General features: G+C 42.2%; 1 protein-coding gene across 1 annotated transcript; it reads left to right on the top strand.

Moving 5' to 3' along the window:
* Positions 1–977: 977 nt before the first annotated feature.
* LOC113340871 (probable 2-oxoglutarate/Fe(II)-dependent dioxygenase) lies at positions 978–25,942 on the top strand. Its single transcript, XM_026585923.1, has 4 exons — positions 978–987; positions 1,877–1,995; positions 25,201–25,463; positions 25,573–25,942. The coding sequence occupies exons 1-4, from the start codon at positions 978–980 to the stop codon at positions 25,940–25,942; spliced, it is 762 nt and encodes a 253-aa protein (XP_026441708.1).
* Positions 25,943–26,516: the final 574 nt, after the last annotated feature.

The raw sequence follows: 26,516 nt of genomic DNA, 5'->3' as shown, positions 1-26,516 counted from the left end.
TCTTCCAACGCCAGCAGAACTCCCCCATGCACACAAGAACTTCAATTTTGCTCGTGTTACAGTCCACGTGCTCTGTTTTGGGTGTGTGAATCATACCGAAAATTCCATCCAAATTTGATCGATCATGTCACCCATACTATGTTCCTTAACCTATATCACATCTCTATACCAAATTTCAGCCACTGAATCGACCCATAACCCCTTCATTTTGACGATCGAAATTCTGCCAGAACTGTTTAGAAATTTCCCGCCAAAATCGTTTCAAATGGGGAAGAAACTGGTATCCCCCTATCCAGAGTAGGAGTGCGAATAGCATCTTCCTTGGGGGTGACCTGGGGGTGCCCCTTAGTAATTAGGTTACCCCTTATCCAAAATCGAGAGTCCGAATAACACTTGTCCTCCGATGCCAAAATCAACTTTTCGAGCCGAATTTTCCAAAAATGTTTATTTCCTAAAAATACATAAAAACACAATATTAGTACAAAAATAGAGTTCCAACAATACGGACATTGAGGACAAATTAGACACAAAAATGTGTCTATCATAATCATATGTAATTCTCATGTATGTTTTAAGTCCACCACCGGCATGCTCGAAATAAATCAATTCCATGTCGTAACCTGGTGCCGGCATTCGAATCAACCTAAAAATCTATGCCGGTTTAGGTGACAAATTCTTAAGTTTTCCTGTATGTTTTAATTCCACTACCGGCATGCTCGAAATAAATCAATTCCATGCGGTAACCTGGTGCCGACATTCAAATCAACCTAAAAATGTATGCCGGTATTGGTGATAAATTCATAAACTCTCCTGTATGGTTTAAGTCCACTACCGGCATGCTCGAATTTTTACAAAAGAATGTCGGTACTATAAACCGGCATACAATGCAACCAAATGTCTATGCCGGTACTGGTGACAAATTCATAAACTCTCCTGTATGTTTTTAGACCACTACCGGCATACACGAATAGTTATAAATGACTGCAGGTACCAAGAACCGACAGGGAATTCGACCCAAATTCTATGCCGATATCGAAAACTCAGTTTCTGGTGAATCTGCGGAGTGAACCCGGCATTGCATTCATCCTAGATTGAATGCCGGAAGGTAAAACCGGCACCGTATTCATACATATTTCAGTGTCGATAATCACTGAAACTCAACTGTTTCAGTTAGGGTTTGTGATTCTAACCTAAACCCATTGTTATAAATCGATTAAAACACTCATAAAGTAGTCTAAAATCACTTACCTTCTCATAGAAGCCATGGTTGCGAGAGGTTGATTGTCAGAATCCGTTGCTTGTTCTTCTTCTTGCTCTTGAGCAATCTTAGCAATTCTTTGTTCCTGTTTTTGTTGAGCGATAGATTTTGAGTTCGATTGGGCATTCGTTTTCTTTCGTGGAGGCATTGTTTATGATTCGGGTATGTTAATCGACGAAGAAATTTTTGAATCGACGATTAATCGATGAAGAACGGATGAAGAACGATGAAGAACGATGATTTTTTTTTTCAAAAACCTAAACCTAGTTCAGTGCCGGTACTGAGAAGAATGGGGGATATGTGTTTGGTTTTTAGATTTTAAGTTTTAGGGGAAAGGGTATAGTAGTCTTTTCATAATGTTTTTTAATTAATCAAATGGTATTTTAGTATTTTTATACACAAAAATCACCCCTTAGCATACACCATGGGTTGGGGGAAGTAATCAATATCCCCCAATTCCTTTTTTTATCCCCCAATTAATTGTTCTTTAAGATCTACTCTATCTTACAATGGGTGTTATTATGATCATTGATTTGATCAAATCAACTAATCTCGTTTCTGTTCCTTCCGAATATGCATTCCCTGCAAAGCCTGAGGATCTCAACATGCTAAAATAAGTACAACAAGTTACTATACCCGTCATAGATTTCTCATTCCTCACTTCCGGTTCTCCTGATCAACGGTCAAAAGTCATTGAAGATCTTCGAAATGCATGTCAAGATTGGGGATTCTTCATGGTAACTTATTTATGATAGTACTAGTTTTTTTTTTTTTTTTTGCATGGGACGTAAATCATAGTAAGTAAGATGTATTTAAGTGATGGCTTGTGCCTGTACTTCATGGTAACCTAACGCACCTATTATTTCCGTTAGGTTTGTTGTTAATTGACAGTTCAGAAATGCATGCCTGAGGTGGTTATCTTTAACTATGTATGTACACCTTTCAGCATCCACCACGTGTACAGAAAGAGACACGTGGAAGGCAGGCGAAGCGATACATCAAAACATGATAGCAAGCATCTCATCAGAAGATGCCATCGGTCAGCAGATCTGACAGTCAGGGACAGAGGACCATAGAGGTATGATGGCTCAGAGGAGCACCAGATAATACCCCTTGGGTGTTAACACACCCAATCCCGAGGAAGATCCTAAATCAACGGCCGAGAGGAAGTTTGGCTGACACAGATGTGACCAGACAAAGAGACACTTGTCTGACACGAGCAGACATCCATCTACCCGCATTAAATACCAAAGAGATATACACGTGTCAATTAGCTCATGGAAGAAGCAAGGATAACCCTTCGTATTCAAGCTCAGGCCGCGGCATATGCCGAAGACCTCTGGGTAATAGACACAAAGCACAAGAAGATAAGATTACAACGGCACCTCAGAAATGGGACCCACGTTCCATCCCTATAAATACCCCTCTCCACTAAGAGAGGGGGGAGAAAAAAAACCATTCTGGAGAACAATTAGAGGAGAATATAGGAGAGAGAAATAGGAAGAGTAAGTAATCCCCCTACTTCCGCAGACCTATGTATATTCTAAAGTCATTCGACTATCTTTGTATCCATTCAGTGCATAGTGAAACACCAAACCCCGTGGATGTAGGTCTTAGTGCCGAACCACGTAAATCTGTCTCATTTACATTTCAGCACCTTACATTCCACGTTAAACTTCATATGCTTTATATTTATACTTGATTCTTGGTTTATTTCTTTATACGAACATTATTTATGATAATATTCGACTAGACAATGACAAGCCCAAAGGCTTCGAGTCGATGAATCGATATAATCATCCTCGTTACGCATACGACGTACAACTCTAGAACTAGGATGTATGCTAATATTGTTTGTGAACACGTGTATGGCTTCGTGATTTATGTGTTCGCAATTTGGCGCTAGAAACAGGGACTTTGTCCCGGTAAAAGATTTATCTTATCCTGTGATTTCTCCTTAAAACGCGCATTATGGTTGTGCCATATTCTGGGTTCAGCGTGCTTTCAAAACCTTTTCTATTCTGGTTTCAGCGTGCTTTCAAAACCTTTTTTATTCTTGGTTCATGGTCTTCATTTTCACAAACACCATTTCAAACTAAGACTTAATAATCCAGATTCATGAGTCCTCGCGACGGATCTGCCTTTTCAAGAGTTTTCCTTTTCAAAAGTAGTCTGAAAACAAGGTCCATGATTGTTTATTAGAGGATTTGTATTGCAAAAAATAGACCGATGAAGTCTTTACATTTCTCTTCTATTAAGGCCCTTGGGAAACTCTTTTCCTTCTATTCCAATAGTCTTGCGGGTACGAATGGCGCTAACCCGATCCTCGTGGATATCTTTGGTTCTCCTTATTTATTCCCCTATGCAGAAAAGGATTAAAAATGGAAAAGATACTAGAGGCAGGAAAAACCAAAGCCTCATCAAAGGAGACACCGAGGGTTACCTCAGTCATGACCCGAAGCAAGCAGAAAGGAGACAAAGCTAAAACAACTACTCAGAGGCAGGATGCTGCGGACATCACCTCAACTATGAACACTAACTCCATTGCAGCCGCGGCTCTCAAAGCAGCAGCCACGAAGACTGTTGCGGCCCTCCAGGATACAGAAGCTAACAATACTTTGGTTTCAAGCCAAATCCATCAACAAAAAGAGGGGGTGGCAGAATCTATGACACATCAGCCCGCACATCCACCAATCTTCGGAATGCCGTCAACCAACGGTCAGAATCAAACCATACCAATGATTTTAGTACCACGGGTGTAAGCTCAACCGAGGGGACCAAACTTGGAGATACCAGCGATTGAAGCTGATCCTCGGCCACCTTTAATACATACAGTAGACGAAGGGGGAACTATGGCCGTAAGGGTACAAGCAGGAACTCCCAATAAGGGATCAAACTAGTCCCACCGACTGATGGTAGAGCTCGAAGAATCTAAAAAGATCCAGCAGATCTACGCAGATGCCGTAGCTCTTCTGGCCAGGGAGAACCAAGACTTGAAAGATAGGATTGTCCAAAGCACGAAGACTAGCCAACAACTGGACGAAGCAAATTCTAAAGCGCTAGATCCTAATCGATACCGAAGAATCATCCTAGCAAATGACGCCAGGGGAAGCAGTGCATCCGATCCGGAATATGCCACCGAAGAGTTAGACTATTATGACAGCGAAGGTCGAAGAAAAAAACGCTCAACTGAGCATGAGAACATGGGATATTACCGCGCAATGGAGGAGCTGCGTGATGAGATGATGGCTGAGATCAGGCAGTTAAAATCCAGACAAGGCGGAGGAAGGCTTGAAGAGGTGATGAAAGAAGCTAACTCCACGCCCCTAACTCATCGCCTGGCAAATACCCCCATTCCGTTAAAGTGCCCTGTCCCAACTTTTGAATGCTACGACGGATCCAGTGATCCCGCGGCACATATCCGGTATTATAACCGTATCTTTGCCCGATGGATTCAGAGCGATGCCATCCTCTGTAGATATTTCCCATCAAGTCTGAAGGGATCGTCTTTGTCTTGGTTTGACAACCTGCCACCTGATTCCATCAACTCCTACGATCAACTCGCAGAGAAATTCCTGAGGACATACATGTAAAACAAAGCTGTCAACACTGGAATGGATAAACTTTTTTCTCTGGCAATCGGCTACGAGGAGAACACGAGGGAATACACCAACAGATGGCACAAGATCTGCCAAGCCATAGGGAGTGTGGACCCCGTAGTAAGTATCAACTTCTACAAGTGGGGATTAGACCGAATGAGTCCACTATTTGTTGAGATTCATGGAAGCGTACCTAAGACAGAAGGAGATCTTCAAATAATTATTGAAAAGTACGCTCGTCTTGAAGAAATCCAGCGTGAGAACCCGAGGGCACACACGCAGAGGTCTCACCATACCAATTCCGCAGAACAAACCAGTGGGGCCAAAAGAAATAGATCAGGGGAACGGCCTCACGAAGATAGGAAGGAACGAAGGGATGAACGACGAAAAGACGATCGAAAATTCGAAGATCAGGTTTACACGAAGCTCAATGCTAGCTACGCTCGGATCTTGCGAGAGATCAAAGGAAGGGAAAATTTGGAGTGGCCGTCGTCTAAGGGAAAACAACCCCAAAGAACCGAGAAGTCTAAAGATTACTGTGAGTATCATTGCTTCAATGGACACCAGACCGAGAAATGCAAAAACCTCAAAATAATGATCCAAAAATTGATTGATGCTGGCGAACTCAAGCATTACATACGAAAGGAGGTCACCGAGGACAGATCCAAACGGACCAAGCAAGTCCAACTTCCAGAGGGAAACCGCACAATCAACACCATCTCGTGTTCCGAAGCCGCATGTCCCTCCCTTACAGCGCAGATAGGAAAGAGGCTACGGAAGCAGTTCGAAGACCACTGCGAATTATATAAGATTGATGGCGTAGAGGTGGACGAGCACGAAGAGTGGATGGACGCACCTATTATCTTCGATACTGAAGATATCGAAGAAGATATGGAAGATCATAACAATCCCTTAGTCCTCACACTACCAGTGGCCGTATGTAACCTCAAAAAGATCCTTATAGACGGGGGAAGCTCAGTGAACGTTCTATTCTACGACGCATTCAAACGGATGAAGCTCCATGATGAACAGCTAATGACCTCTTATTACACCATCTACGGGTTCAATGGATCGCCCACAAAGCCATTGAGAGACATCGTGTTGCAGGTAAACGCCGGACCCATGAAAGTAGAAACACGATTCAGCGTGGTGGATGCCCCATCCCCCTATAACGCCATTATTGGACGAAAGTGGGTGCATAAACTCAAGGGAGTGGTTGCAACTTACTACCAATATCTCAGGTTCCCTACACCCGAGGGAGTGATGGAAATCAAGGGAGATCGGGTCTCTGCACAAGAGTGCCACACCACTCAGGATCGTATCAACAACGAACAAGAAGAGCAGCGAAAAACCCGAAGGATTAAAAATAAAGAAGCTGCGAAAGAAAAGGCCATAGACCTGTTCCTCAAGGAAACCACAGGGAAGAGTTTGACAAAATATGATAATTTCCTAAACACAGAGACAAGTACTTCAGCAGCCAATGAAGCACAGAAACATACCAAATAGCAATTAAAGAACGTCCCAGTCCTCGGGGACCCGAAGCCGGTGTTCACACCAGTGGATCCCGTAAAAGAAATCAACATAGGAACGGAAGAAAACCCGAAGATGATCAAAGTAGGGACCATAATGGACGAAAGAAGAGAAGATTCCTTAACCAAATTACTTAAAGAATACGCGGATGTATTCTCCTGGAAGTTAGGAGATATGCCAGGGATTAATCCGAAAATAATCCAACACGAGCTGCGCATCAAACCAGGCACGCCACCTTTCAGGCAGAAAATAAGAAAAGTTGCACCAGAGTATCATAAGGCAGTAGAAAAAGAACTTCGGAAACTACTAGAAGCAGGCTTCATCAAGGAAGTCAAATACCCTACATGGATCTCCAACATGGTCGTCGTTCCTAATAAAAATGGAGGGGTTAGGATATGCATCGACTTTACTTAGCTCAACAAGGCATGTCCAAAGGATAGCTATCCCCTGCCAAGCATAGATCAGCTGGTTGAGGCAGTGGAAGGATACGAAGAGCTGTCATTCATGGATGGATATTCTGGTTACAACCAAGTAGACCTGGCAGAAGAAGATCAACTACACACAACATTCTACACCCCTCATGGCCTTTATTGCTACACTATAATGCTCTTTGGACTTCGAAACGCAGGGGCAACGTACCAAAGAATGGTCGATGCTATCTTCAGGCCGTGGATGGGAAGTACCCTAGAAGTCTACGTTGATGACATGCTCATCAAACGTAAGCTGCGCAAAGATCACCACCGGGACCTGGGATATATTTTCGAAGCAATGAGGAAACATCACATGAAAGTAAATCCAGAAAAATGCACTTTCGGTGTCACCTCAGGGAAATTCCTCGGGTATCCGGTAACAAAAAGGGGCATTGAGGTAGACCCCGCAAAGATTCAGGCCATAGTAGAAATGCCATCTCCGAAGAATTTAAAAGAAGTGCAGAAGCTCAATAGGTCCATAGCAGCCTTGGGCAGATTTATTGCCCGATCCTCGGACAAATGCAAATATTTTTTCAATATTCTCAAAAAAGGGAGTAAGTTTGAATGGACCGCAGAATGCGAAGAAGCTTTCCAAAGAATCAAGGAACACCTGGCTTCAATTCCAATCCTACAGAAGCCTGACCCTGATGAGGTTTTGGAATTGTACATAGCAGCAACAGAAGACGCAGTTAGCGCAGTGTTGGTCAAAACTAATACGAAGATAGAACAGCCTGTCTATTATGTCAGTAAGACCCTCAATTCTGCGGAAAGGAATTACACGAAGATCGAACAACTCATTCTGGCATTGGTATGGGCTACTCAAAAGATGAGAACCTATTTCCTAACTCACTTCATCCGCGTCCCATGCAAAGCACCACTGGAAGCAGTCCTCAAAAGCGCGGGAAAAGTAGGTAGAATAGCCAAGTGGAATGGCAGGCCTCGAAAGGTGTATAAAAATGATGCGATGAAAACGGGCCTACAGTAATACCGCAAGTGCACGGTCGTCAGTTGTAGCTCGTGCAAGTACGGGTCGATCCACAGAGATCGGGTGTGTTTCGGAAGTGTTTTAGCTAATTGGGTTTCTAGTTTGCTTTGGGCTTAGAAGCCTTTTGGCTTAGATTGGGCTTGAGTACTAATGGGTTTGAATGCCCTTTGAATGAATTGGGCTTAGTGGGTTTGTTAAAGATAAAATGAACTGAGCTTGGGCTCAGTTATCTTTGAAGTGCAAATGGGCTTTGGTTCTAGAAACTGGTCTGAGCTTTGGGCTCAACAGTTCAACTATGACTTGGGCTTAACAGTTCACTAGGCTCTGGCCTTACAGTGAACTGAGTCTTGTGCTCAGTTGTTCACTTATGAATTGGGCTGGGCCTTAACAATGAATTTGACTTGGGCCTTAATGAACTGGGCTTTGGTTTTGGTCTTACAGTTGGGCTCAAATTGTGCTCTGGGCTTTTGGAAGTGAGCTTTGGGCTTGAGTGCACAGCAGAGCAGATGCAAGCAGTAGCAGCTGGGCTAACAACAGTGCTGCAACAAGGGAAAACAACAGCTGCAACAAAGAATGGCAGCAGGAGAGGAAGCAGCAGTGCAGCACAAGCAGTGCACAGGGCCAAGAAAAGAAGGCAGTACTGCAACAGCAGCACAAGGCAAGGAGTGGCAGCAGCAGTGCAAGAAAGGCAGCAGCAGCAGAGGAAGCTACAGCAGCAACAGAAGAAGTGGCAGCAGCAAGGGAAAGCATAGCAGCACAAGTGCTGCAGCAGCAATTGCAACAGTAGAAGAAATGCAACAGAAGTGGCAGGAGGGGAAGCAAGTAGAAAAGAAAATGCAAAACAGAAAATGCAGGTAAAACAAACAAGTGAAAGAAAACAAGACTAACAGTTGAAGATGGATTTATGGATGACAGGGAAGGTTGATTATGGATGGGAACTAGGGGTTGAATTCACTCTAACTTTTATTATGTATTCTCCTATAGAAAGTTAAACACAACTATGGTATTATTTCCAAAGCACTAATTGTCTTTCTACAGCACAACTAGTCAAGGGATTATGAATTCAGCTTGAGTTGCAGCTTCTCAACAGCTCATGAACCTAACTACAAAGTATACTTGGCATACATTGTGAAAGTGAGGTGATGATGAACTAAGTTCAAGTTTTTCCTAAACCTGCTTAGCCTTCTAAAGCAATGTGATCAGTGTACTACACAATAAGACATTAGAGATTCATCAAGTCCCTAGCATGATAGTTTAGAACATGACAAACAGCATAACAGTGAGTAACAGTGAGTAACAAGGCAAACTAACATTGAGCATAACAGTGATTAACAGTGAGTAAACTAACATAACATTGCAAACTAACATAACAACAAATGCAATTAAGAGTGAAAATGCAACTAACAGGGGCAATGAAAGTTAACAGGAGCATCAAAAACTAACAGTGCAATTTAACATTGGAATTAACCTAACCCAAATTGGGTGGAAACTTGGCTAGTCCAAGAACAAGTTTTAACATCTCATACACATCCCCTTTTATACCCAAATTAGCAAATTAGGGTTTACACCCATTTTCCCCAAATATCTTCACTCAACAGTACAATTAGGGTTTCGAGAAATAATGAAATTAACTCACCCTCTGATGCAATTAGACTCGACCCATGCTTTGGGTATGTCCCCTCTGCTCTTCTGAAGCTTTTCCAGCCCTCAATTGTGTCTTCTCCTCGCTGTTGGTGAAACCCTAGCTTCTCACTGTTCTAGCTTGTAGCACCTAGTTAGATGCTAGAAACGAGACAAGGGAGAGACTTGGGATGGAGTGGTGATGTACGGTGTGGTGTGGTGGTGGTGTAAGCGACAGCGGCAGAGAGTGGAGGTGGTGGAGTTGCAGGCTCTGCAACTGTCGGGTGTTTGTGGTGAATTGGTTTTGGGAAGATGAGAAGGAAGAGCTCGATGGGATTAGGATTAGGGGTTGTTTGGTTGGGAATAGGGTATGTGTTGCTATGGTGTGAGGCAGAGACCTCAAGTTCGATATTTGCGAAGCTTAGATGTTGGATCATTGGATCTGAGTGGAATCGAACGGATAGATGGAAGGATGTGTGAAGCGACCGTCGGATTCTGAGGTGCAACGAAGTTAACGGCACCAGATGGAGTTAGGTGCTGTAGTGTAAGGCGGAGATATCAAACTTTGATGCACAGCAAGGGAGCGACCGTTGGATTCAATACCATCTAATCTGAAGGCTTGGAATTTCAGCGCTGTGGTGCTTGGCAGAGACTTCCGATTTTGATGATCTATGAAGAAGCGACCGTCGGATGCTTCTGAGAACTGATCTGATGGCTGAGAACGGAGGCGCTTTTGTGTGTAGAAAATGAGGTTGTGCGCACCATTCTTCGCGGTTTCCTTGCGTAATTTCTCCCAGCTTTTCACTACTTTTCTGCTCTTTTCGCTCCACGACTCATCCGAACTTTATTTATTACCTAAAAATGCAAAATTAATTAATAAAAATATTTATTCTTGAAAACAATGAAAATACAGAATATGGGATAAAATGTAGAATTAATGCGCAAAAGATGAGTTAAAATGCCAACAAAAAAGGATAAATATATACAATATTTGGCACTCATCAAATACCCCCAAACCTGAATTTTACTTGTCCTCAAGTAAAACAAAACTAAGGAAATCCTAACTATACCACTGTCGATGGTCTCTCGAATGCATTTAGCGTATGCACTAAGCCTTTTAAACCACTAAGTGTCCCTAGTGGACGAGTTGAAGTCTCGTGAAGGTTTACCAGAGGTGTGCCTACAAAACCTAAGGACAAAATATGAGCTCAGATTCCATCAAATGTGACATGTGCAAAACAGTTTAAGCTCACAGCAAAATGGAGATGTCAATCTAGCTATCGAAGGCACAATCCTAGCACTGATAACAAATAAGGACATGTGATAAGAGTGTAAAGTGTATCTACACATGTGTAAAGAAAGATCTGAAGTCATGACTACTAATCACCAAGAGATAGTTTCTCAGGCTAAGAACTGAGGTCGAAATCTAGCTAGCTGTCCGGACTTTACGAGAATTGTGAATGAGTTGGAGGTATTTCACAATTTCTCGCGTTGTACATCAATGGCATACACCCTCCTTGCTTATTACAACGAAACAACAAAAGATGACTATTTACATGACTCTTATTTACATTGACTATTCTCTTTTTATTTTTGGAACAAGAGATGATGGAATTGATAAATACTTGATTTTTTTGTATTTTTCTGATATTTTTTTTTCTGAATATATACATCGATTTTTTTTTTTTTTTTTTTTTTACAAGGAAACACTTTTGATACATAACAAAAAGAAACAAAAGATTACATGACACTTTGCAAGAGGTAGCCCTTTTTGATGCACCCAGTTAAATTCGATGGTTGTCTTTCTTAATGTAACCTCCATCTTCTATCCCAACCAACCAAAGAACAAGCTAGTCAAGTTTCGTTCAGTATTCTAAAGTGATTGGCAATCGTAACTTCCTATCCAACACCTTGAAGATCGAGGCCATACATGTATTGGTAGATCGTGCGCGTGCAAATTTCTTATCACTATGTGAATTGTGCTAGAATCAGGGTGCCTAAATATCTAGACTAAGACTCCTAATAAAAATACATATTTGCACAAGAGTCAACATTTCAAGGTAAATGAGCTCCATTTTTATGATTTTTCATTTTTTAATTTTTTTTTTTTTTGAATTTGATTTTTCAATTTTTTTTTTTGGAATTTTTCAATTTTTTCAAAAAGAAGAAGGAGTTTTGTTTTCAATTATAGCATATTATCGTGGTATCTACTCTATACCCCCAAACCTAAACTAAACATTGTCCTCAATGTTTCAAAATATGGAAAGAATTAAAATGCAACATATGGAAAGGGACATGCTAAGTAGAGTAAAAGGAGAGAGAATACCCGATTTCGGCGAAAGCAGAATTAAAACTCCGTTATTCAAGGCAAAAATCCAACATATTTCAACCGAGATCATATTGGATTAGCAAAATATATACAAAAGGAACAAAAGGGTTTTTAAAATTTTATCTACTGGATTATATACAAAAATTCACCATACACTAACAATCTAAAGAGTTGAGGATCAACCCAAAAGACAAAGTGTAGAGACAAAGAAAGCTTCAAAACACTAAAATTGGACTTAAATGGGAGTGAGAGTGAAAAACCGAATGAATCACCCCTAAACCAAAATTTTTCAACAGGTTTACTTTTAAGCACAAAATCTTTTAATTTTAGGGATTCAGGATTCAAAAGGTCTAACTCATAATGGACTGTTTTCGGGATGGGCAAAGAAATGCATTCCAACTGTGGCTCTTTAAAAGTGTTATATTTTGAAGCAAAATAGTCCAAGAGGACTTGGGAAGCACACAGTTCCAATCCTAGATTAGGCATTTTCAGAAAAATCGGTTTGACAATATGGGTACAAACCAAATCTAGGTTGGGTGGAAGGCCATCAGATTGTGACTTAGGTAGGACGATAGGCACATCATTATCAATCAAATCAAAATCTCCTAACTCATCTACACATGTCACATCATGCTCACAATCATCAATCAAATTGGCAAGATTACAATCAGAATTATCAACATCATCAACAGATTTATTCTCGTGTATCGGCACATCAGGGGAAACATCACATGGAATACTAGAAGAAATATCATGCATTAAGGTCGGGGCAGAGAAGCCTAATGTATTTGAACCCAAAGGTTCCATAACATTTTTAGTATAAACATGTTCTTCTAGCATAACATCATAATCATCATCATCATGATAGGCATTTTGCAATCTAGGATAATTTTCAATCCTAAGGTCGGAGTTATTACAAGAATAAAACTCTAATTCATGGGGATGACTCATATCATGTGGTGTTGTTCCTGTTTCCCTAACGGATTCCCATTGATGGGTTTTCTCTGCAATCTCGGCTAAAAAATTCCATGCATCATCCACAGATTTATCAATAAACTCACCATTACACATAGACTCAACCATGGTTCGAGATTTAAAGTCTAGTCCCTCATAGAGGATGACGACAAGTCTCCACTTCTCAAATCCATGGTGCGGACATTCACTCAACAATTCATTAAAACGTTCAAAATAGTGAAAAACAGTTTCCTCATCCAATTGGACAAAACAATTGATACTTTGACGAATAGCGATGGTCCTATGGTGTGGAAAGAATTTTTTGAAAAATAGATCTGTGAGTTGGTCCCAAGTGTTGATTGATTGTGGTCTCAAACCGTAAAACCATGTTTTGGCCCTTTCTTTTAAAGAAAATGTAAACAAACGCAATTTCAGAGAGTCTTCGGACAAATGATCAGGTTGCATAGTCCGACAAATTTGTTCAAACTCTCTTACATGAGTATAGGGGTTCTCAGAATCGAACCCTCGAAATATAGGAAGTATTTGTATCATGTTTGCATTTATTTTAAAAGGGTTATTGGTTTGAGGTAATACAATACATGATAATGGAATTTGTATTGATGGATACATGTATTCATGGAGAGCATGAGGTTGGTCCATTTTGAAATGACACAAAGCCCACTATTTGGTTTTTAAAGGGTTTTCAAAAATTTGGTTTTTGATGGGTTTGGATTTTTGGGAAAAAATTTGGTTTTGGTGGGATATAAAAGAAATTTGGTTTAAAATTGGGAGCAAAAGAATTTTTTTTTTTTTTTTTTTTTTTTTTTTTTTTAAATAAAATAAAGAAAATAAAATTTGGTTTTTGAAATGGGAGCAAGCCCACTGTGCAAGCCTCTAAGGAAATGGAAGGAAGGCTGCGGCCCACAATCGGTTATCAGCTGGGTTTAAACCCAGAGTCCAAAATACAAGTCCAATGGAAGAATTTAAACAAGCCCACACAAAATAAATACAAGCCCACAAATTAAACAACAAGCCCAAAAATAAATTATTACAAACCCAAAATAGAAAAATAAAAAGCCCAAAAAATTGGGTTAATTATTACAAGCCCACAATTAAAAAATTTGGAAGCCCACAGGTTGGGTTCTCTCAATGAATGGGTTTAGGCTTACCTTTTTAGCACAGCCCAGCTGCTCTGATATTGTTGCAAAAACCCAGTTGGGTTTTGGTTCTTTTCCTTGGTGGCGTCCCAGCAGAGGAAAAACAGGTTCAGAACAGCAGGTCCAACAGCAAATGAAATGAAGCAGATGCAGATGCAAATGCTATGAAATGAAATACAAAATAGCTAAAAAACACAGATAAAACACAGCACCAATCCCCGGCAGCGGCGCCAAAAACTTGGTGGGCCCGGAGATGTGTAAAATTGAGCGTAATGAAACGGGGCCTACAGTAATACCGCAAGTGCACGGTCGTCAGTTGTAGCTCGTGCAAGTACGGGTCGATCCACAGAGATCGGGTGTGTTTCGGAAGTGTTTTAGCTAATTGGGTTTCTAGTTTCTTTGCTTTGGGCTTAGAAGCCTTTTGGCTTAGATTGGGCTTGAGTACTAATGGGTTTGAATGCCCTTTGAATGAATTGGGCTTAGTGGGTTTGTTAAAGATAAAATGAACTGAGCTTGGGCTCAGTTATCTTTGAAGTGCAAATGGGCTTTGGTTCTAGAAACTGGTCTGAGCTTTGGGCTCAACAGTTCAACTATGACTTGGGCTTAACAGTTCACTAGGCTCTGGCCTTACAGTGAACTGAGTCTTGTGCTCAGTTGTTCACTTATGAATTGGGCTGGGCCTTAACAATGAATTTGACTTGGGCCTTAATGAACTGGGCTTTGGTTTTGGTCTTACAGTTGGGCTCAAATTGTGCTCTGGGCTTTTGGAAGTGAGCTTTGGGCTTGAGTGCACAGCAGAGCAGATGCAAGCAGTAGCAGCTGGGCTAACAACAGTGCTGCAACAAGGGAAAACAACAGCTGCAACAAAGAATGGCAGCAGGAGAGAGAAGCAGCAGTGCAGCACAAGCAGTGCACAGGGCCAAGAAAAGAAGGCAGTACTGCAACAGCAGCACAAGGCAAGGAGTGGCAGCAGCAGTGCAAGAAAGGGCAGCAGCAGCAGAGGAAGCTACAGCAGTAACAGAAGAAGTGGCAGCAGCAGCAAGGGAAAGCACAGCAGCACAAGTGCTGCAGCAGCAATTGCAACAGTAGAAGAAATGCAACAGAAGTGGCAGGAGGGGAAGCAAGTAGTAAAGAAAATGCAAAACAGAAAATGCAGATGAAACAAACAAGTGAAAGAAAACAAGACTAACAGTTGAAGATGGATTTATGGATGACAGGGAAGGTGATTATGGATGGGAACTAGGGGTTGAATTCACTCTAACTTTTACTATGTATTCTCCTATAGAAAGTTAAAACAACTATGGTATTATCCAAAGCACTAATTGTCTTTCTACAGCACAACTAGTCAAGGGATTATGAATTCAGCTTGAGTTGCAGCTTATCAGCAGCTCATGAACCTAACTACAAAGTATACTTGGCATACATTGTGAAAGTGAGGTGATGATGAGCTAAGTTCAAGTTTTTCCTAAACCTGCTTAGCCTTCTAAAGCAATGTGATCAATGTACTATACAATAAGACATTAGAGATTCATCAAGTCCCTAGCATGATAGTTTAGAACATGACAAACAGCATAACAGTGAGTAACAGTGAGTAACTAGGCAAACTAACATTGAGCATAACAGTGATTAACAGTGAGTAAACTAACATAACATTGCAAACTAACATAACAACAAATGCAATTAAGAGTGAAAATGCAACTAACAGGGGCAATGAAAGTTAACAGGAGCATCAAAAACTAACAGTGCAATTTAACATTGGAATTAACCTAACCCAAATTGGGTGGAAACTTGGCTAGTCCAAGAACAAGTTTTAACATCTCATACACATCCCCTTTTATACCCAAATTAGCAAATTAGGGTTTACACCCATTTTCCCCAAATATCTTCACTCAACAGTACAATTAGGGTTTCGAGAAATAATGAAATTAACTCACCCTCTGATGCAATTAGACTCGACCCATGCTTTGGGTATGTCCCCCTGCTCTTCTGAAGCTTTTCCAGCCCTCAATTGTGTCTTCTCCTCGCTGTTGGTGAAACCCTAGCTTCTCACTGTTCTAGCTTGTAGCACCTAGTTAGATGCTAGAAACGAGACAAGGGAGAGACTTGGGATGGAGTGGTGATGTACGGTGTGGTGTGGTGGTGTAAGCGACAGCGGCAGAGTGGAGGTGGTGGAGTTGCAGGCTCTGCAACTGTCGGGTGTTTGTGGTGAATTGGTTTTGGGAAGATGAGAAGGAAGAGCTCGATGGGATTAGGATTAGGGGTTGTTTGGTTGGGAATAGGGTATGTGTTGCTATGGTGTGAGGCAGAGACCTCAAGTTCGATATTTGCGAAGCTTAGATGTTGGATCATTGGATCTGAGTGGAAATCGAACGGATAGATGGAAGGATGTGTGAAGCGACCGTCGGATTCTGAGGTGCAACGAAGTTAACGGCACCAGATGGAGTTAGGTGCTGTAGTGTAAGGCGGAGATATCAAACTTTGATGCACAGCAAGGGAGCGACCGTTGGATTCAATACCATCTAATCTGAAGGCTTGGAATTTCAGCGCTGTGGTGCTTGGCAGAGACTTCCGATTTTGATGATCTATGAAGAAGCGACCGTCGGATGCTTCTGAGAACTGATCTGATGGCTGAGAACGGAGGCGCTTTTGTGTGTAGAAAATGAGGTTGTGCGCACCATTCTTCGCGGTTTCCTTGCGTAATTTCTCCCAGCTTTTCACTACTTTTCTGCTCTTTTCGCTCCACGACTCATCCGAACTTTATTTATTACCTAAAAATGCAAAATTAATTAATAAAAATATTTATTCTTGAAAACAATGAAAATACAGAATATGGGATAAAATGTAGAATTAATGCGCAAAAGATGAGTTAAAATGCCAACAAAAAAGGATAAATATATACAATATTTGGCACTCATCATGGAACACCCACCTGGACCAATTCAACATCATTCATGAAATTCAACATTCCCAAAAATCCCAAGTTTTGGCGGATTTCTTAGAAGACCTCCCCCTGGACAACGACGAAGAGATTAGGGGAATACCAGAAGCCGACGAAGAAAGCAAGGATCCAGTTGATGTCCTCGAACCCGCGAGTCAAAGACAATGGGAAGTCTTCGTTGATGGTTCCAAAAATAAGGAATGGGCAGGAATAGGCATTGTCATCACCACCCCAACTGGAGAAAGGATCTTACAGGCAATCAGGTTAGAATTCAAAGAGCATACTAACAACATCGTCGAATACGAGGCAGTCGTACATGCCCTCCGCTTGATAATAGAGATGGGGGTAACTGATGTAAGACTGACAAGCGATTCGCAGCTTTTCATACGACAAATAGGGCTCGAATACAATGTGTACGACGACACCCTCTCAGCTTACATGGCCTTGGTCCAAACATTGGCATCACAAATTCCGAACATCAAGTTCCGGCACTTATGCAGAAGGGATCTCAGGCACGCGGATGCCCTAGATATATATCATCCATGCTGAAGGACAAGAGTATCGAAGCTATCAAAATAACAAGGGTATACGAGCCTCGATTGCAACACAATTTTCCTTTGCTACAAATCAAGATACAGTGGAAGAAAATATCGAAGATCAGGTGGGAGAAGACATCCGTGACGATTTTGACGAAGAAGATATCCTGTCAAGAGCAAATCAAGACGAAGATTTCACAACGAAGATGATTGGAGAATGATGATCCATGCGTTTCTCAAGGATGGAACCTTACCCGCGGATCACAAACAAACAGGAAAATACTCTCCAAAGTAGGAAGATATGATCTTCGGGATGGATCCTGTACAAGAAATCTTTCCTCGGACCGTTACTACGTTGCTTATCCAGGAAAGAGGGGCATCGAATTCTAAACGACATCCATTATGGTGACGCAGGAATCATAGCGGCATGAGATCACTAGCCGACAAAGCAAAAATGCAAGGATATTACTGGCCCACAATGATACAAGATGCGCAAGAATGTCCCGACGATGTGAAGAATGTCAGCGTTTCGCCAAAAAGATACATGCACCAGCAACAACGTTGAATTCTGTGGATAGTCCGTGGCCATTCGCAAAATGGGGCATAGATATCGTTGGGCCTTTCATCGAAGGATCAGGGAAAAGACGATTTTTGATAGTAGCCACGGACTACTTCAGTAAATGGGTGGAAGCCAAAGCCTTAGCCAGGATCAGAGACGTGGACGTGTTTACTTTCATATTCCAAAACATTATTTGCAGGTTCGGCATACCAGCGGAAATCGTGTCCGATAATGGTAAACAATTACAGGGGAAAAACATAGACATGCTCTTCGACACTTTCAAAATAAGGAAAAACAAGTCCACCCCCATATACCCTCAAAGCAACGGACAAGCGGAAGCTACAACAAGACCCTCGCCCTTATCCTCAAAAAGCAATTAGACGAACACAAGGGGCGATGGTGTGAACACACAATGTATTATGGGCATACAGGACAACACGAAGATCTGCCACTGGGGAGTCCCCATTTCTCCTCACTTATGGAGCTGAAGCAGTCATCCCAACAGAGATCCTCATGCCAACCACAAAGACCGAAGCATGGGAGAAAAATCTCACAACAGACATGATGTTAGAGAGACTGGACGACCTGGAAGGAAGGAGGGAAGCAGCATTGCAGAAGATGGAAAATTATCAACGGAGACTAGCGAGGGAAGTACAAAAAGGTTAAGCTTCGAAATTTTGTAGAGGGCAGTATGTGCTAAGAACAATCCCGCAGTATCAACGAGAGAAGAAATGGGGAAAGTTAGCACCTACATGGGGAGGACCTTTTATAATACACGACATTGCGGGAAACGGTTCCTACTATCTTCGCAATCTGAAAGGCGAGGTCCTCCGGCACCCTTGGAATGCTAAATGGCTCAAACCGTACTACCCATAGGAGCAGCGCAGCTTTGCATCTGCGTGGAGAATACCAGAAGAAGAAGGCAGCGTAACCGCTTTACATGTTTCTATCTCTGGACGAGGAGTAGCAGGCCTCAACCTATCAATCAAACAAACTTTTTGGGAAATCTTCAAGTAAACGAAATGGTCAAAAGGCCCGCTGGATGAACGCATGTACATTACATATAATTAACAATATTGGGGAAAGTAGTTAATCTACAATCTCTCAGGGCTCCCCTATCAGTGTCTATGAGTGTAAGACCAGGGGGAAGGCACCCAGCAGAAAGAGATACCCAACCAATTTTAAGGCAGCGGGTCGACGGAATGGGTGCATGTAAATATTTTCAAATAAGCATTCCATATCCTAGAACGCTGCCTCGGCCCCCACCGTTTGGGAATCCTCTGGCCCAGGATTCGCCAGCGGGGTGACAGGTCTCAAGACGATCACGAAGGTATTTACCTTCGGTGTCGCACTCAAACACTCTCAACTTTTTACAAAAAGTTATTTCTAGTTTAACACTTCACAATACTTTAAAATAAAAAGATGAATTGATAACGCAGGTACGCCAAAAGGATGATCCATTTCATAAAGAGTTGATTACAAGATTCAGCAAATAAGATAAGCAGGAAACACATCAAAAAATGATCCGAAATTATATAATCAAGGATCAACTTTCTATGACTAATAAAAGAAATCTACTTGGACGATACAGCTCCATCAACGGGGTTGTCTCTGCGAGATGAAGGTACGCTACCACCTGAAGAGGGCCCAGAAGAACCAGGCAAAGGCGCGGGAAGGGGACGCGCGGATAATTCTTGACAAGACCATGTTCGACTTTAAGACCAAGTTCAATCTTATCCAGGACTTTGTTGGTCTCTTCAGCCAACTGACATCGAGCTTATAAGTGATAACAGCGGTCCGCTGGTTGGCCTGAGACAGCAATACAGATAGGCGTTCCGCCTCTTTGGAGGCAATCTCCGCTGCTTCCTCACGAGACGCGGCCAACCCTTTGAAATAGTTGGCTTGTCCTTCCTGCTGCACTAAGGCAGATTGAGTTTTTAAGCTCATCATTTGCTGCGTGAAGCTGTCCCTCGAGTGCTGAAAACAAGAAATACCAAGGGGTTAAAACGAAGAAATAACAGAATCACACTCGATAAAACGAGGTTATACCTTCGACATTAGCCGAAGCCTCTTCATACTCATTGACAACTGCGTCCCGAGCCTCATCAAGAAAGTCATATTCGGTGGATAGTTTCTTATAATCCGTTTGAAGGTTCGTAAGAGCAAATTGACTCGCGTCTAAATCTACCTGCTTCATCGAATCCAAGTGACGAAGATGGTTGACTTCGTCATTCACCTCCCCCATCCTTTTATGGAGTCGATACACATTCACTCAAGATCTCTTTCAGACTCCACTTGGCGAGCAACATCTCGAGACGCTGCTAGGGCTTTACTAAGAGCACCAACCTCGGCCCTAGCATTATCTCTTTCCTCGGAAAGACGCAGCATACTATCCCTAACCCCGGGGCCTAAGAAAGAACGAGCCTGTTGTAACTCTCCTTTAAAAAGCGCACTCTAGCCTCTAAGTCGAAGCATGTTCTCGAGCATCACGCAGGTTGTCACGCGTCCATAGCAGCGTACCATTAAACAAACAACGGTCATGATTGTACTTATTTTGCATATCAACCATCAGTGTTCGCTTTTCACGCCACTCAGCTGTTAAGGCGTTGTGCTCATCAGCACGAGCATTCCACTTTACGGCTTCGCTCTTCAACTTACCCACCAACTCTGCAATACGGGATTTCTGTCGTTCCCTTTCTTTCCGAAGCCATATCAACTCGGGGACTCCACCCACTGAAGATAGGGTGGGGGAGACTCAGACAGAACACCAAAATACAGATAGGGAATCACAAGGAGTGAAAAATCCGTAAAATACGAACCTGTGAAGGACGAGACACTTCTACGAGTCTGCTCCAATTCGTTGCGGACTATAGCAAGTTCTGAACGAAGACTCTCCTCAGCGTTACCCAGCTGTTCTTTTTCCTTCAGACGGCCCCTCAGTTCATTTATTTCCACTTCACCGCAGACAGTTCCTCTTCTCTATGACGAAGCTTGGCCTCCAACTTTAAAGACTTTGCTTTGAAGAATTGGTATAGAACATGGTTACAATGTTCGCTCCTCATCATCTACGTCACAAACAACAAACATTATTATACCAAAGGGATCAGATATCACGAAGAACACAATGCGCGGATATCATAAAAAGAGTACAAGGATTTACCTCTAAAACACGCTGCTGGGGAAAACCGTACTGGTACCCATCAGCTATGGCCATCATATCAGCAACAGAGGAGGGAGGGTCAACCACTAGGTTAGCTTCCGAAGCTCTAAGATTCTTCTCCCACATCTCAGCAACGCGGGCTTCAGAAGACAATTGCATCATTCGACGAGTATAAGCGTCGGAATTCTTCTCACCAGTGACCAGGGGCAGGGTTAGGGACGAACATCAGGTTCTTCTTCTTTAGCCAAGCCAAAATGGCATCTTCACCTTCAGGCATTAGCGAGTAAGGGAAATCCTCGGAAGGAGACTCAACCGCAGACTTCCCCTTGGCGGTTATCTCCTCACCCGCGCAAGTCTCGACATTACCACCCTCAGCATGACCACCTGCGTTCTCAGCTTGCTGATCAGTGGTACCTTCTTTCCAAATCCCCAAGCACATCCCAATCATCATGGGGAAAGCAATGAGAAGTCTCGGCAAGACCCATGGCAGCAGTCACATCAAAGGATTCCCCCGCGGAATATATCCTACCGAAAGAAAATTCTGGGGAAATACGGGCAGAGTACCCACACCAACAATGTCATCGCCAACAGGGGCAGATCCACCCGCCAGTACCACCAACGGTAATATTACCCTCAGCCTCACCATCACCACCCGCGGCAACTTCTTCTTCACCATCACCACCGCGGCAACTTCAGCCTCACCATCACCACCCGCGGCAACTTCTTCTTCACCATTACCACCTTCGTCATCAGGGTGAGAAGTGTCGGTACGCTCTTCTCCATTGGACATTTCTTCATCCTCACCATACCCTTGGTTTACGGGACTCGTAACCTCCTCATAACCCTCAGCCTCACCGGTAACCGCAGTAGAAGATTGTTTGGGTCCAAGTTTCTTCTTCTTCGACACCTACAAACCAGTATACATCCCACAAAGGCTCATTTTTTCCCTCACTTCAAAAATGAAAATTATTTCAAGCAAGGAAAAAGGGGCAAAAAGATAAGAATATAAAAGAAACTATACCTTGGCAGCAGCACTCTTCGATGGATGGATAGCACCAGAACCCTCCTCCTCATCTCCATCAACGACATCAAGAGCATAAGGAAAATTCATGCCCGCGAAATTCGGACGCCAAGGACAGAAATCTCCATAACGAGCAGGAGGAGTTTCACGAGGCTTGCTATTTTCAGAAGGACGCCAACCGCGTGGACCCGGAATCCATCCATAAGCCCAAGGACCAACTACCTCAATAACAGTAGCATGCCATTCATAATCATGGTCACGCTTAATCCTTTCACGATCAGGAAAGAGTTTCCGTTTGAAGATCCCTCAGTACCTGGAACATACTTCATCTTGGCATCACTCACCTCACTCAAAAGACGAATTTCACCACGGGGAGCAGAAATATTGCGAAGACTAACACTCCACGGCTTACGGTTTCTACTGTTGACATAATCCCCAAAAGAACTGTTAAAATTCTGAGGAGTGTACCACTCTCTCTCAGCAGGATTTGGAACATAGCAGGTCATCATAGTCTCTCCCTTGCTCCGCAGGTAACATTCCTCAGTGAACGAAGATAATTCCCAGATAGTTGTGACACGGAACGATTATGAGTGTTTGTGGAAGAGCCTTCGCGACTAGACAACACGTCATAATAAAAGGAGTCACCCTACTTATATAGGGGAAACATAAGACCCGCCTCGAAGGCTCCAACCGTAGTCAACAGATGAAACTCGTCAAACTGATAATTAGCAAGGAGCTCGTAGGTGATATCATCGTCAGAGGCATAGAAGCGAACCTCAAAAGCTTGAAGTTCATGTTTTTCCTTGAACATCTCAAGATCAATATGCTTGAAAGTGACTTTCTTCTTACCAACTGAAATGTTGCGTATCACGGGAACAGTTTCTTCTTCATCTGCGGAATCAGAAGTAGGACCCAATTCCGAAGCTTTCCTTTTAGAAAGAATATTTGTAGACGGATCATCTCTCGACATAGTACCCTTGGAGTACTTTCCTTTGAAAGAAACCGCGGGAGGAGGAGGCAAAGATTTCTGCGGAGGCACTGAAGGAGGAGCCATTGAACGAAGGGGCGGAGCATCCACTATTTCAGTACGAGGAGAAGGAGCCCGCGTACTCCTAGATTCATCACGAGGAGGAGCCTGCGTACTCCTAGAATCTTCACGAGGACGAGAAGGGGCGTGGTTAACAGCATACCTAGATCCAGAAGGACCCTTCGGCATATCCCCTTTCTTAGTAGGCACAATCTTCGCACCGGAGGAAGATGAAACCCTATGACCCCGAGGATCCGATTGCGAAGACTTGTAAGGGCCTTCCCCAAGTGGAGATCTGTCAGAATCTCTACGCGGAGGGGATCATGGCGGACTAGACGGCGGGATTTGGTAAGGAGCCCGCGGACGATCAGACATATCTACAAGGAAACACAAAAAAAGTTTAGAGAAAATATGAGGAGATCACTAAAGATCAAAAAACCCATAATTGATGGTTCATCCGGATGAACATTAAAAACCATAAGAACTAAAAAATACTCCATCCGACTACAGGGATAATACTCAGATACAGACTCACAGATGCTGTAACAAAGAACAGGGGCAAGCATATATGCTTCGACATGTATGATCTCCATCGCAAAACCAAGAACACAACAGCAGGAGAGAAATGGGTAGATACATAGATAAATCAATGATGAACAACTAATGAAAAACCCCATACCTGTATAGAAGAGGACGACAAGCACCAACAGCAGTCGAAGAAAGGAGGATCGGATATATCAAAAGATACAGGGGCAGCAACAATCAAAAACGAAAGAAGCAGAAAAAGAAACAGAAAATTGAATGTTATATTCCTCACAAGAACGGTGATAATAAATGACTAAAGAACAAGAATAAGAAAACAAGAAGAGAATGAACACTGACAAGAAGAGGATAAAAGTTTTTTTCACATTCTCTTTCCTATTTATGAAGCTAGAGAAGACAATAACTGCTCCTCGTACCAAGGAGCAGTTACGGGAGAAGTTAATGCAAAGTGGGAAACGTGTAGGACTACCTTTCTTCTTCAAAATTGCAAAATATGCCCAAGTTAGAAGAAGAGGGGCAAATTGTATGTACAACTTTCATCATCCACCACGTGTACAGTAAGAGACACGTGGAAGGCATGCGAAGCGAGACATCAAAACATGATAGCAATCATCTCATCAGAAGATGCCATCGGTCAGCAGATCTGACGGTCAGGGACAGAGGACCACAGAGGTATGATGGCTCAGAGGAGCACCAGATAATACCCCTTGGGTGTTAACACACCCAATCCCGAGGAAGATCCTAGATCAACGGCCGAGAGGAAGTTTGGCTGACACAGATGTGACCAGACAAAGAGACACTTGTCTGACACGAGCAGACATCCATCTACCCGCATTAAATACCAAAGAGATATACGCGTGTCAATCATCTCATGGAAGAAACGAGGATAACCCTTCGTATTCAAGCTCAGGCCGCGGCATATGCCGAAGACCTCTGCGTAATAGGCACAAAGCACAAGAAGATAAGATTACAACGTCACCTCAGAAATGGGACCACGTTCCATCCCTATAAATACCCCTCTCCACTAAGAGATAGAGGGAGAAAAAAAACCATTCTGGAGAACAATTAGAGGAGAATATAGGAGAGAGAAATAGGAAGAGTAAGTAATCCCCCTACTTCCGCAGACCTATGTATATTCTAAAGTCATTCGACTATCTTTGTATCCATTCAGTGCATAGTGAAACACCAAACCCCGTGGATGTAGGCCTTAGTGCCGAACCACGTAAATCTGTCTCATTTACATTTCAGCACCTTACATTCCGCGTTAAACTTCATATGCTTTATATTTATACTTGATTCTTGGTTTATTTCTTTATACGAACATTATTTATGATAATATTCGACTAGACAATGACAAGCCCAAAGGCTTCGAGTCGATGAATCGATATAATCATCCTCGTTACGCATACGACGTACGATTCTAGAACTAGGATGTATGCGAATACTGTTTGTGAACACGTGGATGACTTCGTGATTTATGTGTTCACAAACTAAGTTTTGAGTAACAATTATAGGTGATGAATCATGGAGTTCCTGTAAGTTTGAAGAAGGAATTGATGGATTCATGTAAGGATTTCTTCGACTTGAGCCCAGAAGAAAAGTCAGCTTATCGTGGAAATCACGTAATTTGGACCCACGTAATTTGGACCATGGATGGAACTGATAATATGTTGGACCACAATATTCCTGCGGCCGAGAGTGTCTCATTTTGGAGGGATCAACTTAAGGTGTGGGTGCATCCAATTTTTGATTCCCCTCCTAAACCAGAGGGACTGAGGTAAATTAAAAAAATTGCCACTAAATCTTTTCTAGTATTAAAACTTTTTTAACTGATCGTACTCAAAATATTGTCAAGACTGACCCTAAGATATGTTTGTTTTTTGCAGTAAGATCTTATGTGAGTATACCAAAAGAACTAGAGAAATAACGAAAGAATTGTTGAAAGCCATAATGGAGGGGCTAGAATTTGAGGAAGATGAGATAGAAATGTCATTAAAACAAAAATCTGGGGCTCAAATATTTTCCGCCAATCAATACCCTCCTTGTCCACAACCAGAACTTGCCATTGGTTTGCCACCCCATACCGATAACGGCATTCTAACTCTACTCGTTCAGAACGACATTGGTGGATTACAAATCAAGAACAGGGGAAATGGGAGTAACAATGTCGTTCTGAACGAGTTGATTATTCTAACTCTACTCGTTCAGAACGACATTGGTGGATTACAAATCAAGAACTGGGGGAAATGGGAGTAACGATGTCGTTCTGAACCGTAAATAATCCTGTGTCTTAAGAATTTATCAAATAATGATTTACGGTTCAAAAGTTAAGTTGACACACCAACCGTAGGGTAGTTACGGTTGGTCTCGATTGATTAGTTACCAACCGTAATTTAGTTACGGTTGTTGTCCAAATTTAATTAACAACCGTAATTGGTTTTACAATTGGATCTTCCCCAAATTTAACCAGTTACGGTTGGTATTCAATAAAAAGTTTTGATTTTGTTATGTACTTTAGATAATTTTGAGCGAGAAAAAGCTAATGGGAACTAATTTAGAAGTATACCGAGTCACTGGAATCACTCATTTTGGTTGAGTGAATCAAAATCCAGGGTTTCACAAATATCACAAAAGTTTTTCTTTTTCTTCTCCTCTAAACTTTTTTTTTTTAACTCTAAAAATCTTATTTTGTTTTGAATTTGAGTTAATATAAGTGAAATTATCATTAACACTAAACTTGATTATCATCACTAAATTAGGTTATCAATAATGAGAGTTAATTTGTCATTTCCAACATTTTTTGATAAGGGACACCTTGAATGATCATGTA

This window comes from Papaver somniferum, unplaced genomic scaffold (assembly GCF_003573695.1).
Source record: "Papaver somniferum cultivar HN1 unplaced genomic scaffold, ASM357369v1 unplaced-scaffold_24, whole genome shotgun sequence".
Taxonomy (NCBI): Eukaryota; Viridiplantae; Streptophyta; class Magnoliopsida; order Ranunculales; family Papaveraceae; genus Papaver; species Papaver somniferum.
The sequence above is the reverse complement of the archived record's forward strand: the minus strand, read 5'-3'. Positions and strand labels throughout refer to the sequence as shown.

Bases quoted from the DNA above. Each gene is read 5' to 3' on its own strand.
- LOC113340871 (XM_026585923.1), top strand. The intron at 1,996-25,200 runs GTAACTTATTTA...TAACAATTATAG, and splicing joins AAGATTGGGGATTCTTCATG to GTGATGAATCATGGAGTTCC. The intron at 25,464-25,572 runs GTAAATTAAAAA...TGTTTTTTGCAG, and splicing joins CCTAAACCAGAGGGACTGAG to TAAGATCTTATGTGAGTATA.